The sequence below is a fragment of the Gallus gallus genome, chromosome 1 (genome assembly GCF_016699485.2).
Source record: "Gallus gallus isolate bGalGal1 chromosome 1, bGalGal1.mat.broiler.GRCg7b, whole genome shotgun sequence".
NCBI classification, from domain to species: Eukaryota; Metazoa; Chordata; class Aves; order Galliformes; family Phasianidae; genus Gallus; species Gallus gallus.
Genome location: NC_052532.1, coordinates 111,127,494 through 111,145,279, shown reverse-complemented (window position 1 = coordinate 111,145,279; position 17,786 = coordinate 111,127,494). Strand labels below are relative to the sequence as shown.

General features: G+C 43.5%; 1 protein-coding gene across 1 annotated transcript in view; it reads right to left on the bottom strand.

Annotated features, from left to right (window-relative positions):
- Nucleotides 1-11,613, bottom strand: part of EFHC2 (EF-hand domain containing 2) — a 59,486-nt gene extending 47,873 nt beyond the window's left edge. Inside the window, exons 1-2 of the mRNA NM_001037829.3 lie at nt 11,522-11,613; nt 3,170-3,358 (exon numbers count right to left, since the gene is read on the bottom strand). Of these exons, the coding sequence (NP_001032918.3) occupies nt 3,170-3,358; nt 11,522-11,563 (231 nt within the window). The 5' untranslated portion in view covers nt 11,564-11,613. The remainder of the gene's footprint in view (nt 1-3,169; nt 3,359-11,521) is intronic.
- Nucleotides 11,614-17,786: the final 6,173 nt, after the last annotated feature.

The following is a 17,786-nucleotide window of genomic DNA, read 5'->3' as shown; positions in this document are numbered from 1 at the left end:
AGGCTGCTTGAAAATTCTTCCAAACAAAGCATTTTTGATGGCACAATGAGCTACCTAAGTCATGAAGAAACTTCTACGCTTCTATTCAATGAATTCCTGGAAAATAATGACAGTAGTGGCTTTACCATGAGGTAAGTGGAAAGGAGAGTCGTTTTTAAGCAGGCCTTGCAAGCTCTCTAATGAGTGGTACAGAAGATTGTGAGAAAAACTATATTTTTTCAGGAGTCACTTAGAGCTGTGCAATACCATCATTTCAAAACTTACCTGGTTCTGCAAGTCAACAAGAAGGGAAGTGTCAGAGAGCGCACCTACTGACCTCTCTGTGGTCTCTTGGGAGAGCAATAATGCAAGAAAAAAACCTTCACAGGTGAATTATTCAGTGGCTTACTACAACGGTGTTAATGTCAGGAGATCCCAGATCAAACTCTGAAAACCAGTTTTGTACTTCTTGTTATCATTCATTCTTGTTATGTTCTTTAATCACCAAGACCATGTTTAAGGGAATGTTCAAGAAGTATATATCTTGTAGTGTAGTACTTACCAGGATGCTTGCTGTGGTAAGAGTGTGCAAGATAGCATTACTAAAAACTAGGTTTCTACCACCAGCACCTCCAACCAAATATTTGGGTCAGATCAGTGCTAATTCATAATTCATTTTTGTAATGATTAATAAATTCAACAACCTTTATTCTTGGTTCATTAGACAAAATGACACAGTGGAAAAACAGTACCTTAGTTGTTCCATTTCAGTGAGCATCTGGCAGACCTGGGCTTAAAAATGTTTGAAACCTATATGTCTGAGAATCCTGAGGCTCAGCCAACACGGAGTTGAACTTCACCCCTTGCCCAGCTGGTGATAAGCCATGCAATCACAGGATGCATGTACACTCTTCTCCCTATTCTGCTAGTTCTACTAGAGTATGAATGTCTGACAAGCATATTGTTCAATTGTACTCTTTGATTATTAACTGTTTTTAATTCTGTCAGTGGACATTTCTGAGAACAGTTTTCTCAAGAGACACCAGCCAGGTGGAAGGGTCTACTTGCATAGATTTTCAAACAGAATTGAGTACTAAATAGACTGTAATTATTCCTTTCACTAAGCATACACTTAAATGTCCTGGTTTACTTCATCAGATGACTTTGTGGAAACTCTACTGCAACTTTATTCTCTTTATACCTTTTTTTTATGAGCATGCTAGTGTACAACTGAAACATACTCAGCAGCCAACTGCAGTTTTGCAGATTGAAACATATTCAGAAAGGGTAAAGTGGGGAAGGAACATAAAAGATTACTTATTTTACATTTTAAAGCAAACTTACTTTTAGAAATAGTCAAAATTCAACATTTCCTAACTTGTGTGTCATTTGTAGTACACTGCTGTGTACAGTAGCCCCTTTTTTCAAAATTAGAAGTTGGGTATGAAAATAGAAAGTAACAAATATTGAACAAACTTTGTGGCATATTGTGAAGTTGGCATGAGGTTTCCCTAGCACCTGTGGTAGTCAAATTATAAACATCTTTTCAAGCCCAGGAAGCCTTGTGTATGTATTTAATCACAAAAGAAATTAAATTTACACCTGCTTCCTATTAGGCATATGAAGTTACAAAAACTATTTCTTAGCCTTCTTAATATGAAGTATTACGCCTGTCCTTCCTCCAACAAACTGGTACTGCTGAAAGCTAGAAAGAAAAATGGGTAAGAAAGCAGAGTACATTTAAAAACATAAACACCTGTTCATTTTTCATGGAGTCCACTTAGCTGCGTCACAAAGTGCAGCACTGGTAGGCGTAGTGCCATTTCAGGCTCTTATCTGGGGAGGTTAAATTAGTTGGGTAGTACTCTTTAACTGTCTATAATTTAAAAAAAAAATAAAAAGATATGAGCCCTTCAGAGTCCAATTCCAAACCCATAAACTTCTGTTCTGCATTGATTGCCCTGTGTAGGAATACACTGATGAGACAAAGAGAGTAGCCAGCTAACTCATTTCACCGGCAGGTCCCCTCACCTTCTACCTAACTCATTTATTTCATTAACTTGTGTCCAAATCCTGCAAACAGATATGTCCCCAAGAAATAAATGCACACTTTCATCTCAAAAAAAGGATGCAGATAGAGCATGTGCAGGACTGGCCAAGGCCTTAACACTTAGGTACATTATACAAATTCACATTTGAGCACATTGGTGAAAAGCAGATGAGCAATACAAGGGACTTCAGAGACAATGTGTGTCTGTCTATTCAAGCTTTACAGTTTCTTGCAGTAGTTCTGGTCTGCCAAGGAGACAAATAGGCAAAGGCAATTATACTGAAATTATCTGCATGACTTTTACTTTAAAACAAAAATTATGTCATTCTTCTCAGTATTTAAATATCCTAATAATTTGTAATGCAACATTTCTGCAATTTGCTGACTGATTTCTTTTTCTGGATCATTTTCTTTCTCTGATTATAGGCTTGTTGCTTTAGAAATAAACCATCACCAAGTAGCATTTAAAGTAAATTTTAAAAAGGAAAGTAATGACAGTGTGCTGCAAAATACAGATCATCCTAGATAACAGTTATTTGATAACTCTCTAGCTTTAAAGGTGTCATTACACTCCTACAAAATAAATAAATATATTAATTTTAAATTCCAGCATCTGTAACAGACACCATTTCCCCACACATGAACAAAGTCAGCAGGACTTTGAGCAAGCAAACAAGACTAGATAAGAGAATTCTAATCCTACAGAACTGCAGTGTGGTTAGTAGTCATGCAGATTTTCTCTTGGACAGAGGCCTCCCTTACATTCCTTTAACTACACATTACCTTGTTTGATCATTTGAAAAACAAAGAAATGGAGAAGTACATTCATTCTGAATATGTTGCAAATCAATTATTTGCTATCACTATTTTAAATAGATATATATTAACTACCCCCTTATTTTTATTATGTCCTGTAGGAGACGTATCCCAGCACAGAAATATTTGTGTATGTTGCGGTATAACATATGTTTACCTTAATTATACAATATATCAATATTATGGAAAAACAGAAGTTGCCACCCTTTCTGTTTATTCAGGAACATTTTTCCATGCTATTCTTCTGAAGTATTTGACTGAATTTCACCTCTGTCATATTGTATCTATTCATAAAAAAACATACAGATACTGATTTCTACATACCTGTTTGTCAAACGCTAACCAGGCAGGAGCACCACATCCCAGCTCTGCAGGAAACACGCTGGATTTAGGTGTCAGCTTCTGTCCAGGTAGTGGTTCACCTCCTATTCCAGGTTTATCTTCTGCAAGCAGCATAGCAACATTATTGCAGTAGCCCCAGTGCTGCGATTTGTGGAACTTTTCTTTCCCTACCTGCCAAAGGTTTGGAAGAAAAGAGAGAAGACATTTTAATGTGTGGTTTTGAATTCCTAAGAGTTATCTAGCTAGGCAAGGGGGATAAATCACATAGGGGTTTTTCTGTAAGTACTTTTAATACTATCTGAAAACCTGTAACAACTTGAGTGCCACATGTGAAGTAACATTATTTCATGAGTCAATTTTCTGTCTTACGGATCAAAATGGAAAGGCATTCTGGTAACATAGCCAGGCTGAGAAATAGGATATACCAGCTGTTGTCCCCCCTTTTCTTCCCTGCAATAATGACTATGGAAGAAGGAAGCTTCCTCTATAGATCTCCAGAGGTCAAATGAAAACACTTCAGGAGTACCCAGAAAACAGTCTGCTGTCATGACCTATGTTGAGGACCTTATTTACATTTGCACTGCAGAGTGCAAAATACAAACTCCCGAATACACTTCAATTTTGGGAATCTGGAGCTGATCAAAAGATGGAAAATTCATTCCATCTGGGCTTATTTCTACAGACAACCTTTGTAGCAATTTTTTTTTTTTTTATGTTATTAGCATTTTTCAGGCAGTTACAGGTGGAGTGCTTAAAAAAAAACCAACTGCAAAGAAAGCCATCCCACCTGCTGACATTTCTTGACTAGTACTGGAGCCTGTCTTGAAGTGATGCGGAAAAGTCCCCAGCGAGCATAAGTCCTACCTGTGGGAATGCTCCTTCCAATGGGCAACCTGCTCTACTGGCCTGCTCCCTCACACAGAGGCAGCTACCCCACACAGATCAGACAAACAGGAAGAGCCAACACAGGAGACAGCACCACAAACCCTTCCTCCCATGAGTGGCAGAACTGACCCATTAGCTTCTCTTACTCTGTTCCCTTCCTCACTCCTTCAAATCCTTGAAATGCTTTGGAATGGCTGAGTTGTGCCCCCAACCCTCAGCCCCAGGCTGAGGGACCATGAGGAAAGCTGAGGCTGAAGGGGGAAGAACTGATGCTAGGGGAAAGCACAAGAAGGACCTGGGCAATGGAAAGGCTGGACAGCATAATTCTCCAAGCAGCACTGGAGCAGATATGTCAGTAATGTAGCAGAGGGACAGAACTGCCTCTCCCATTGCATTTGGAAGGTTTGGGTTGGATATTAGGAATAACTGTTTCTCAGAAGGAGCGGTGAGGCAGTGGCACAGGCTGCCCAGGGAGGTGGTGGAGTCACCGTCCTTGGAGGTGTTCCAGAGCCATGTGGATGTGGCACTGAGGGACGTGGGCAGTGGGCATGGTGTGATGGGCTGCTGGTTGGGCTGGGTGGTCTCAGAGGTCTTTTCCAATCTTAATGATTCCTTGAAGACTGAGCAACATTAATGCATCATGGCAACGTTCGAGTGCTCCAGAATAATATAATACACATTCAATATTCTGGGAAGTGTGAAAGCAGTGGAGCAGCAAAATCTGAAAGGGGCTGACTAGTTATTTTATTCTGCCAATATGAAATTGAATGAGGAATCTGAAAGGCAGCTAACCTTTGGCTCATAGCATTCACTGCTCATATATACAAACTACTGCACAGTGAAGGTGAAAATCTCAACGGTGCTCTAAGCCCAATGACACAGGAAGGAGAGCTGCCCCTGAACGAACAGCTCAATCCCTACCCTAGTTTAGATTTTGCTTATAATGCAAGGGCAGTGGTATGCAAAAGAACACATTACTTATTATTTTTACAACTGATTATTTTTAATGCCATAAAAACCAATGGCCGTACCCTGCTTAGGTTAACAAAGGCTGGGCTAAGCAGCACCCTTCAAAGCAGACACTGCAAGGTGAGATGGGGCTCCCATACTGATGGCAGGAATGAATGAGAGTATGGATACATCTCCCCAAAGGAAGTATCTATAAGGCAAGCAGCGTTTTGAATAAAGGTGAGTAGAAAGGGCACATGGCATGTAGTGTACGATAAAGGACATACAAAGAGGACAAAAAGTTCTCCTGAACCATGTAATTGTTATAATTCAAGAGCAAGGGTTAAGGAATAAAAGAGAAAATCGATACAAGGAAATATTCATTGTGTAATGAAGTTAGCCTATGGGCCTCCCCGCCACGCAATGTTGCTCAAGCCAAGAATTTAACAAGATTAAAAGAAGAGCTGCATATTTGCAGGAAAGATGCCCAAAACAAAATATTTAATATCAGCGCCTTTCTGGTTGGTTTTTGTTGTTGTTATTGCTGTTGTTGTTGTTTTGAGCTGTGATATTAAACTTCATGGTTCTGAGCACAGTGCAAGAACTGACATATAGGCATTAAGAGAAGACCTTCCTGTGGTCATCCCACCCTTCCCTGAGGCCTGCAGCACTGTCTCTGCAGGTGAGGACGATGGCCAGGGGGCACTGGCTGGGTCTGCCACTCACTCCCCAGCAGATTTCCAATAGGGATGGCTTTCTCCCTCTTTTTTGGACAGTAGCAAGCTGCCCTTTCTTGTTCCGCTCCCTTTTTTTTATTACTTTTGTTCCCTGGTTAGCTGATAAAGAGCTGGAGAGAAGACAGAATGGGAGGGAGCTTTCTGCATTTATTAGGTCTCATGTGGAATAGCTGGAGTCGAGCTGAGTTTTAAAAAGGAAATCTGTGGGCAAAAACATCTGGTTTACACTGAAGGCTCCATACACCAGCAGATCCATTTTGACACAGCAAGTACTTCTTCTCTGCCTATTACCAAAGCTTGAGTTAGAGAGAAAAGCACAGTTATTAAAGCACAGTAAGGGTGGCAGCTATCCTGAGCAAAGGAAAGTCCCTTAATGTCCTCAAAGCTTCTTCGAGAAGCATTTCCTGTCCCTCCTTTACTGGGCTTTGGTGAGTTACTGCATGAGAAATTGTTTGTCAAAGAAATCCACGTTTGCTCCTGCTGGAAATTTTCTTAGGGCTGAAATCACAACAGAGTTCGAGATTTGATTTGAAAAATAAGTGGCCCAACAGCTGTCATTCTATTAAGAATCTTTTGTAGATTCTTTAGGGCTTGACGGAAAGATCGTTTTAGATCAATAATCACAGTACTACTTATAAGCTCTTCTGTGAAGATCACCCAGGTCTCCTCCAGAAACACGAGCAGGTTATTTCTTTTCAAGCAAAAGAGTAATTGTATGGAAGATTGCAAAAGAGAAAAATGATATTTGAGAAAGTTCAGCTAACAAAGCCAGACAGCATCCAGCTGAAAATAGTGACGGAACATCACACTACATCCACAGCAGTATTAAGCGACTTCTAAAAGCAATCTGTGACAGTGCAGGGAAAGAGCTTTACTGTGTCAGCCGTGCTAATGCTGGCTGCAGACCTGCTGAACAAAGCTGGCCATTTTCTGTGCGGTCTGCCTGAAATATTGTGGATACATTCGATAAGGACGAATGCAAAGGCTGGGATTCTCTGCAGCTTTGTGGACTCACCCACTGCAGTCCCTTGGGAGCACTGCATCTCAGCATCTTGCTCTTTAATGCTCTGGTGCATTCACAACAGGAAGCTGTACTCTTCAGCTGAACCAAACACAAGTGGAAATTTGTCACCACAGCCACTGTCCCAGGGGCCATGTCTCGTTAAGCAAATGCCATGGGGAGTGGGGGCAAAAGCCACTGGCAGCACTGTGTTACCCTTCCCTGTGTTCGTTTCTAATTGCAGCTGTACTGTGGAGTCCTGCCTCAAATCCCGTACCAGGATGAACAGTGACATTTCTGAACTACTTTGGACTGCTGATAGTGTCCTAGTTGTTTCAGCTAAAGAAATGGGAAATACATGTAAACGCAGCATGCTATGCCAGTGAAATCCATGCAGCCTCCTGCCCTTTTGAAAGCACAGGTCACCAGAGATAGAAATGAGATACGTAGCACAGGTTCTCACAACACTTACAAGTAGCGTCTGTCACAAAGCAAGCACTCATTTCATAGAATCATACAATCATAGAATGGCCTGGGTTGAAAAGGATCACAATGGTCATCGAGTTTCAACCCCCCTGCTATGTGCAGGGTCACCAACCACCAGACCAGGCTGCCCAGAGCCACATCCAGCCTGGCCTTGAATGCCTCCAGGGATGGGGCATCCACAGCCTCCTTGGGCAACCTGTTCCAATGTGTCACCACCCTCTGGGTGAAAAACTTCCTCCTAATATCTAACCTAAACCTCCCCTTTCTCAGTTTAAAACCATTTCCTACTGAAAAGCCACATTTCAGCCACATGTATTATCCCCATTCAGCTTCAGAGGTTTCTGTACGCTTGGGGATGAGTGGTGTTGTAAAAGGACTGCCCTAAGACATTGTTCACAGCTGCAGCGGTCCCCCTCTAACGTGTCCCAGAAGGAGATGCGCCACCAGCAGCCTGGAGCAGAATGACAAGTTTGTTCTTACTGCCAGAGCTGGGACAGCCTGAGAGGAGACAACAGACCAATATAAAGGAAGGAATCAAAAATGCAGCCCTGATGGGAAACTAAGAAAGATGTGGGCTGGGGGCTATGAGCAGACAGACCTGGGGAGGGAGGCTGAGGGACAGCAAACAATGGAAGGGGCTCAGGAACGAATGCCGGAGTCCAGAGCAGGGGAAGGCACAGCATAAAGAGCTTGGAAAGCACTCTGGCAAGGAAAACGAATGTCCCATTTTGACACCAATGATTACAGAGCAGCAGAAAATAGTTAAGGAAGGAAAAATCCAGAGACAGCAACAGTAGCACAACTGAGGGCAGTTCTAAGCTACTGCAATAAACAAGAAACTGGGGGAATTTGCTCTATGCCAATAGAGTTTGCAGCAGAAATGGATACTCTCAAGTATGTACTTTTATCCCCGGAGATCTATAAAGTCATTGTCTGAGTCTCCGAGAAATTGGAACTGGAAAGAATTCTCTCTCTGAGGAGGATTCCAAACTTCAGGCACAAAAATGCACTGATCAGAGAGAACGCATTTAATCCAAGAGGAATAGTCCTCTCCATCAGCTGCCAGTACAAGGCAAGAACAGCAGCCTGCTATCAGAAGGTGCCTTTCAAAGCAGGAGGTGGATCAGTAACACTAGCAGAGGAAGTCACAGCACGACTGCACTGTCACCAGAGCCACTCCTGCCACAGCCCAGACTCCAAGCATACTCACACTCTTGCAGTAACAGAGCAAATCTATTACGTGCAATGTTTCTACCACGTGCAGCATTAAACATGGTTATTGAGGTATGTGATTTTTTTGTCTTAGCACATATATAACTTGTACTGACAAAGCTGAAGACCTCTCTATTGCACAACACAATTTGCACAATTTTAGTACCAGTCAGGCTTTGCAGGTAGAAGATATAGTACTGTTTGGTCTCCCTTTGGCTGTTACATGTTGGCTTTGGTGACAGGAACAAAGCTACTATGTATTTACAAAAATAAATGACCACATTCCTTAATTCAACAGGATGGTGCACGACTGGTGATCCCCATGCCCTGCCAGGCAGGGTGAGGCCTTTCCCCAGTGCTGTCAGGGCAGGGGAAACCAGCTCTCATATGCGTGGTACCTTCAGCCTTGCTCTTCTCTTAGAGTTGAGGAAATGCTGTGTTATGTTACCATAGGAACCACTCCAGCTATTTTGAAAGTGTCTATCACCTTGGTGTATTACCCTCGACTCTAATTAGCTGCAGTGCCCGAGCAGTTAGGTTTTGTCTCAGTTAAACAGAACCACAGCGGCAGCATTGCTCTGGGGCATGAATTGGAAAGAGGCACCAGTCGGTTACAGTTAAGGGGAAAAACAAAAAAAATAGACATCACACAGGGGCTGCTGCCTTTTTGCAGCATCAGGCCTCGCAGTCTGTGGTCTTCAGCAGCAAAGGGAAGATGCACACAGCTTGAGATGAAGCTTCTCTGCTTCTCTCATCTCGCAGGCTGGAGATGAAGCAAGCATTCTTGGTAGAGCTGTCAGAGACTAATAATAATCGTAGAGGAGTTGTACTGCAAGAGCCAGTGACCCTTAGACACAAAGATGCAAGCACTGTGTAAGGATTTCTTAATTCCCCTTTGCCAGCGGCAATCCCTGCTGCCCTGGAGTTATCGGTGTTCCTAACCACCTTAAAGCCCTGGTTTTCTGTGGGAGCTCAGCCTCCTCATTAAATACATCCAAATGGATATGTATACCTTTTCCACCTTTTGAGGGCCTCTATATGCAGCAGGTAGCATTAAGGGCGGAGAACAGAGGACTGCAGCAGTAGCTGAACAGTGATAAGAACAAGAGTGGAATTCATACCTGTAATTATAAACGAAGGACTGACAGGAACTGCAGTTCCCTATCCCCTGCTCATCCCTCTTCTGGAAATGCTTTGCTGCTACTGTTGCTGTGTGATAAGAAACACTGATGGCAGTGGTCACAGTACCAGCAGGAAAATATTTGTTTCCTCATCAATGCATCTATAGCAGTCATTTTTATTTTCTTTCCCCTTTAAATGTGTTCTTCTTGGCCTCTCATTTGTGGAAGTGTATGAAAATGAGATTAAATTGAATAGCCAACAGCTATGAAGAGATCAAATGCTTTTCAAGCAGGGCCAGTTATCACTATTAATCCCACTAAACTAAGGACTGTACAAAAAGTGCAATTAGGAGTTCTCACAACAGCTAACTATGGCATCACAACACTGTCTTGTGGTGAGTTTAACTTGGTTTTCTCATCCTTACTTCTCACTACACATATATGCACTGCATGCACTTAGCATAGCGTGTGCAATATTTTCTGTATGTTAACTCTTTTCAACCATGTGTAGTCAAACACTGGGCCTTATCTCTGTTACAAAGCTTCTCCAGAGCCAGCTGCAGTAGGGCTCTGAAGACAGCTCCATCACATCCCCAAAACAATAACCACCACTGACTGATTTAAAATGAAAAGTACAGAACAATTAGTTCCTGCATAACTCTTAGTCATTCTATCTCCATCTAGCAGATAGGAATGGTACGCACCTATTTCACTGTTTCTGATGTGCCCACTTAGCATCTATCTGAAGTGGTACATACATAACCAACTCTTTACAATACAAATCTGAATTCAGAAGACGGTGTTCACCACCAACCCTTTTCTCCTTTCCATTTTAAAGCAATGGTACCAGCCTGCTGATCACACAGAATCACAGAATGGCCTGGGTTGGAAGGGACCCCAAGGATCATGAATCTCCAACCTTCCTGCCAGGCAGGGCCACCAACCTCCCCATTTACTAGACCAGGCTGCCCAGGGCCCCATCCAGCCTGGCCTTGAACACCTCCAGGGACGGGGCATCCACAACCTCTCTGGGCAGCCTGTTGTAGCACCTCACCACTCTCCATGAAATATCCTTGCTGTTTGTAAGATGCCCTGCATGAGTTGATGTGTTGGCAGGTACCCATGCAATGCTCACACACACCAATGAGGCTGGGGAGCATGGAGCAGTCTCATCTTGAAGAGGTGCTGAGGTTTATGGTATTGCTGGCATTAGCGAATGTGTCTTAACAAACGATCTGGAAATTCACCCTCCCTACACCTTCTGTACTACCCCTCACAGGGGGAACTAGGCTCAGGAGCCAGCCAAGTGCCCAGCAGTTGGGCTGCAGAAACCAGGGCTTTGCTGGTCATTTCATAGAGTCCTTAGAGTTGGAAGGGACCTTTTAAGACCATCTAGCCCAACTCCCCTGCAATGGACAGGGACATGCCTACATCAGGTTGCCCAGGGCCTGATCCAGCCTCGCCTTGGAAGTGTCCAGAGATAGGGCATCTACCACATCTCTGGGCAAGCTGTTCCAGTGCCTCACCATAAAAGACTTTTTCCTTATATCCAACCTAAACCTACCTTCTTTGAGCTCGAAACCATTTCCCTTGTTCTATCACCACAGACCCTGCTAAAGAGTCTGTCCCCTCTCCTTTAGCTCACAGCGTGAATACCAGATTCCCCTCCAGATATTTTACACTTATTAAGAAAGCCCATACTGTTGTGCCTGCTCCTTAAAGGCAACACCTCCACTGTCATTCCCAAATCCTTCCATCCTTCCCACATCACTTCACGGTACAGTACTCAGCAAATTATCCCTGGAAGCAGCGATGCGCTCAGCTCCGCAACGCCCTCTCCTCGCCCACTGCTGCCGGCCCTGCCGACAGCCTAAGCGCATCTTTTCCTTGCTCTGGCCCACGGGCAACGAGGGTAAAGAAGGGACGACCCCTCTGTGCCACTCACGTTCCGGCCGAGGGAGAAGCCGGGCAGCAGCGGCAGGGCCATGACCGGGCCGCCAACGCCAGCCCGTCCCGCAGCGCTGTGGGGCAGTTGCCTGGAGACCGGAGAGTGACGTCACAGAAGGGGAGGGGCAAAGAGCAGCGGGGCCGAGAGGGGCCGAGTGGGACCGAGTGAGGCCGAGTGGAGCCGAGCGGAGCCGAACGGAGCCGAACGGAGCCGAGCGCAGCCGAGCGCAGCCGAGCGCGGCGCCCCCTAGCGGGGTCAGAGAGCCCGGAGGAGTTAGATTTTAACGCTTTTCGTTTTGCCACGTTTTTATACAGCGCGTTTTACTTTGTTGCCCCGGGTGGTGTGAGAGGAGGGAGCGAGGGAAGAAGCTTTTACATCTTTTTGTTGTTTTGTTTTGTTTTGGTTTTTTTTGCATTTCAATCCACCGTGAGGGCGGAACTGGGTCAGTGGGTTTGCACGTTCCGGTTTCCCAGCGCCGCATTATGCGCCCGCGTTTGCATGCGGTGCGGCGGGAAAGTAACGCCTCACATGGATTTTAATTGAAAATAAAAGGAGCCGGCGTCTTAATCGCATTCGTTTCATATGGTGGGCGGTATTACGCTCGGATTTAAATTTCAAACAGCGGATGGAGAGAGTGAGGTTCTCACGGGTGGCTCTGGGAGGAGGGGTTGTGCCTCTCTGTGGTGGAGCTCATATCTTCCTTGTTCATGAGGGGAGATGCCCTCCAGAGCGCTTCTACGGCCCATTGCAGAGAGCACTAGCCATGCTACGTTGTGTTCCTCCATCTTACAGAGGGCTCTTCAGCAGTGCTTTGCTTTAATTAAGACTTTTCTTGAAGTGAAGAAAAAAAAAAAAAAAAAAAAAAGCTTATGGGTAAAATAGCTGGAACCCCAGTATTTAAATTCCGTTATGCCATTCCGCTGTCTCGGTGGAGCTGTGTTTGAGTGGCCTCATGTCCTTGTAGATGGAGTGGATCTCCCCTGCCATATTTCATACTCTGCGATGCATCAGACCACGAAATTCCCATCACACATCATCTCTCCTCCCTAAAACAGAGATCTCATGGAATGGCAGCGGATCTAGACTAAATGAGACAAGGAAGCACTCCCTACACAGCTCCTTCTGTGGCATTCACTGTCAGAACCGTTATTATGGTGGAATTATAGAACCATAGAACCATTAAGGTTGGAGAAGACCACTAAGATCATCTGATCCAACCTCCAACCCATCACCAACATGCCAGCTAAACCACGTCCCTCAGCACGATTTCATTCAGTTCTCATTTCAAAAACTCACAATATGGTGGGAAATGCTCCATTTTTAATTGCTTCCAGAAGTTTGAAAGGGAAAGAAGGAGGAGGAAGTTCTGCAAGTCTGAAAGGGTTATTGCCAGGCATGCAAAACTTTGCTGAACGTCAGCTCGTCAGCACTGCCTGTTGTTCTTTGTGTGTGCATGCGATCCACTGCTCTCCCTGTAATAAGCCTTTACGTCTCTGACAAACATTGTGCAGGAGACAGCTGGTGTACTCATAAAACGTACCTTTCCACTTTCACAGCTTTCATTAGAGAGGATCTTCAGAAAGGGCATCCAAGGCGTTTTAGAACGCTTATGTGCCAATATGTCCTTCTGAAATGATTGAACCAGCATAGCTGCTGCTGCTGCTTTGTATCAAATTCCCATAAGTCCAGTGCAACTAGTGGCACAATTTCTCTTCTGGAATGGTAACCAGTGAAGAATTAGTGTCTCCTTCATTTCATTTTTTTCTCTGGAAAATTTCATTTTCCTCTTCAGTTCTTGTGGCCCATTACGAAATGGGGTGATTGATATGTAATAGTGCAGTACTTTCAGTATCAGTAATGAGTCACTTCAAGTCCTCAGGTGGCACAGACAGAGACTATGTGTGAAAAATGTGCAAGGGAAACAGCAGCATATAGGAGGGTTGGTGAAATGTATGGCATCAGCAAAGAGTACAATCCATTTCCAACACAAAATCCGGTGAAGCCTTCCTGACCTTTGGGTCAAATCTGTCTCCATAGGATTACCTTCAGCCTCATCCCATAAAGAAGCTGCAGGGAGTAGTGGGGAAAGGAAGCAAGCATCTTCCCAGTACACTGAAGGCACAATTGCAGTGTGATGTTTTCTGACAATCTTCAATCACTTTTTGCTTTCAAATCTGAAAAAAAAAAAAAAGAAAAGAAAAGAAAAAAGAAAAAAAGAAAAAAGGATTGTATTATACCTAAAACAGAACTGGTTTTTTTTCCTACATTACCTTCTCTTTGGGGTTTCTTTCACATGTTTATCTTTTTTTGCTCCTTGCTGTATTCACTCAAGAATACAGACTGAGTGAAAACAAATTAATTTTAATGCCTTTTCTGGGAAAAATAAAAGTACTACAGGAAAACCGTTTTTGAAAAATGCTTTTTATTAAATGAAGATTGTTAATGACAACAAAGGCAAGCAGCAGGTAGTAGTAAATTAACTATGTTCTGAGTGTACTCTAAGGATAATAGTGCTGTATGCACATAAGACAGCATTAGTTGTACAGTTCAAGGGAGAAAGAAAGCAGGAGGGAAGCAAAAGCTGGGGAAAACATGGGAACTATATTGGTGATAAAAAGACAGAGATTCTGATCTGTTTTTATTGGGATTGAGTTTTACTAGTAAACCTGAAATCAGTAAACATACTGTAATATGATAAACTAAAATTTTCCAGAAAAGGCCTCATTTTTTATATTGCTTTAAATCTGACCAAATAGCATTGATTCCAGGGTCCTTTTGGGTGGAAGACTGCATCCAACCTGTGCATTTCATCCCTCTCTCTGTCTCTGGTGAAGCTTTCAGAGAACTGAAACCTCTGTTCCAGTCATGTATTGAATGGAGCCGTGTTCAGCACTGTGTTTTCCAGCCTAGGATCGTATACTATTTCAGAAGCTGACTCCTGGTCTGTTCTGTCTTCTGTCAGACAGACATCTGGAAGCAGACAAACATCATTCAGTGGTGTGAGAGGGACGCCTTGCTTTTACAGAACTTGTGTCAGTTCAGAATTCACCAGGAACGTATGACTTAAATCGGCATAACTTGATGTCATTTCACTGTAAATATATGTCTGTGTTTCAGTCATATACACTACTTCATCCTGTTTCTGGGAGCGGTTTCACGGGCCATGTTAAGGCTGGGATGTCCAAAATTAGATTGGTCCCGGACTGCCTGGTTTAAAGTGAATTATGGCTCTATGTGGATCATCATGCAAGCACGCTAAGACCTACTCCATACACTGAATTAGTCAACAAAAACTAAAAATGAAGAATTATTACTTATGAGTACTGATTTCCTTAGATCTGTCTCACTGAAAGAGTTCATCCAGTGGTCTCACTGGAAGCTCTTGTTAGCTAGAATGAACTATCCATGGCTAATTGCTCCAGTTATGCATTTTGTAGTAAGGCATGTTTACACAAGTCACTTTGTTCAGATGTGTGAGGGGAAGCGAGGAATAGGGCAGAGAAGGGTGGGCACTGTACCCTTGTTATACCTGTCCACTGTAGCCTCCCTGCTAAGGGCAGTTTTTCTTCCCTTTGTCTTTCCACCCCATCACATCACTTCGCAAATACTTTCTCCTCTGAAAACTTGATGGAAATAGCTTGCTGTCTCACAGAATAAGTTTGGTTGGCATGTTTCTCTTGGCTGTGCCTGTCGAAAGCATTTTGAAGTTCTTAGTCATCTGATATCCAGCTCTTTTACCTAAGGTGCGAGCTTCCCTGGGTTGTCTCCTATCAGCCTGACTTCCTTGTTGCTGGAGTCAGGAAGAAATTCTTAAGTCCCTCACACTTCTGAAGCCAGAAGCGGATGAGAGAGACTCAGAAATAACTCTGAGCCTTGGAATTACATGTCGGAGCTGCCTCTGCTGCATACATTCAGTGAGATTTGCCATAGATTTCAGCTCTTCCATTTCTCTACACCTTCATTGCGTGGGGTGATTTGAGATGCAGCCATGCTACTAAAATGAACCTGGCAGAAAAGCTTCTAATTACATTCAGCAGTGCAATGCAGATTTTTGCAATTATACAGCAGACACACGTTTAGTGCAACACGCAGCCACCACCGGGACAGGTAAGAAAGCCCAGCGCTGTGTCAGTGGCCTGCCAGACTGGAGGGGAAAGTAGGAGTGTGGAAAGTGACGTGGCCCTTTGTCACACTGTCACCTGCACAAAAAGCCAAGCATGCTTTCTTCCCTCTAGGTAACAGCTATCTCAGTGAGGACAAATCACCTGGAAATGCAAAATGCCAGAGGGGACCTGTGGCTCTAACAAAAGCAGCCTGAAGAGGCAGCCATCCCCGGATAGCCCTGCAAGAGGCTGGGAAATGCAGCACCCAGAAATGTGATGACAGGATCAGGCACTGCAGAACTGAGGGCCACACTCAAGGCCACAATCAAGAAGAAATGCAGCTGTTTCTCTCCTGATGTTCTTTGGTTTTACTTTCTTTAATTTCTGACCAGTTTGTGGTGTGAATGAGACTGGATATGTTCACATTACGACCATTTCCTGGCTTTCCTCTTTTTGCTGACAAAAATGAAGGGTTTGTCTCAGTAGGAGTTCCGATGCACATCTCTCATAGAATCACAGAATCATTAAGATTGGAAAAGACCACTAAGACCATTTATTCCAGCCACCAGCCCATCCCACCGTGCCCACTGCCCACGTCCCTCAGTGCCATATCCACACGGATCTTGAACACCTCCAGGGACGGTGACTCCACCACCTCCCTGGGCAGCCTGTGCCACTGCCTCACCACTCTTTCTAAGAGTAAGTTTTTCCTAATATCCAGTCTTTCATCATTGTACCTAAGGTATCACTAGCTTGCATATCAGTGTCTATTGCAAAAGGTCTCACACTGAGCCAAGGAGGCACTGCAAGACACGCACGAACTGCAGTACTGGCTCTGCTCAGCAAGATTTGCCAATCTGCTTCCTTCTGCTTAGGAAAATCATGTCGGCACGTCTCCAAGTCTTGCAGGTTGCTTTGAGGATATGTCATCAGCTGAGGCTGCATGACTGATCAATTCCTCCTTCTCCTCCCATTCTCCATTTTCCAGCTTAATCTTTTCAGCTGATGGATAAAACCAACCAACCAACCAAAAAAAATAATAAAAAATCCCATCATTTCCAAAATTTCCGTGGCAATAAATAGATAGATTACAGTCAACTACAAAAAAAAAAAAAAAAAAATCAAACAAAACAAAACAAAAACAAACAAACAAACAAACAAAAAACACCTGCTATTGATCTGGGTTGTTTCAGAAGCATACTTGCTTTCTGCAGTCAAGCTTACAATACAATTTGTCCTATATCCAGCATCCATTCCAATTAAAAAGAGGGGAAGAAATGCAACTTATTTTAAATAAAAGGCTTTCAAGTTATTCTAGTAGGCTGCTTTGCTGCTTTGAGGATCTAGTACAGATCAAAGCTGCTTTGAGAACTCGTCCATTTTGCTTCAAATATGATAGCACATTGTCCATGGAAAAAATGAAGGCCTGTACGAAATCAAAGCCAGAAGTACCTTTCGGGTTTCCAAGCAGCAGGCTCAAAACAAGTGAAGTCTGTCAGGATCACAACAGACCAGGGGTGACAGCGATCCCCTCAGACACAGAGCCCAGTGCATTGGTGGTTGCAGGAACCATACTAGAAATTGCTGCTTAACTAATCAAGCTCTGTCTTAATGACAGCGAGGTCATCTGTATGGATCAAAAGTCTTGGTCAATACCAGCTTCTCAAAACTGATTGAAATTTGTCAATTAGGAGTAAGTTAGGAACAGAGCTTTACCCCAACCTTAATTCCTTTGCTGATTAAGGCTGAAGAAATTAGAATACTTCCATGAACACCATCCTTTAAATACAGCCTCTTTTTTTTTTCCCCATTCAATGTCTGCTCCTTATGTAATTATAGACAGCAATCACATTTCCTTTCAGCTTTTTGCTAAGTTTAGCAAACCAGACTTTTTGGCACTCCATTCGCATGATAGTTCATCTTTCTCCTGCACAACCTGGTATGCTTTTCTCTCTTCCTGTTCCAGTCTGAGTGCGTCTGTCTTGAATAAAGTTGACTATTCACAGTAATCTAAAAGAAGTCTCACCAAGGTGACGTACAGCTCTATTCACTCGTATCTCCGCTCTATCTCTGTTGTATCTTCTCTGTATGTCTTTCTACCGTCTCTCTGTTTTCTTAGTTTTGCACATCCTCCTACCACTTCTCATTTCCACTCAATA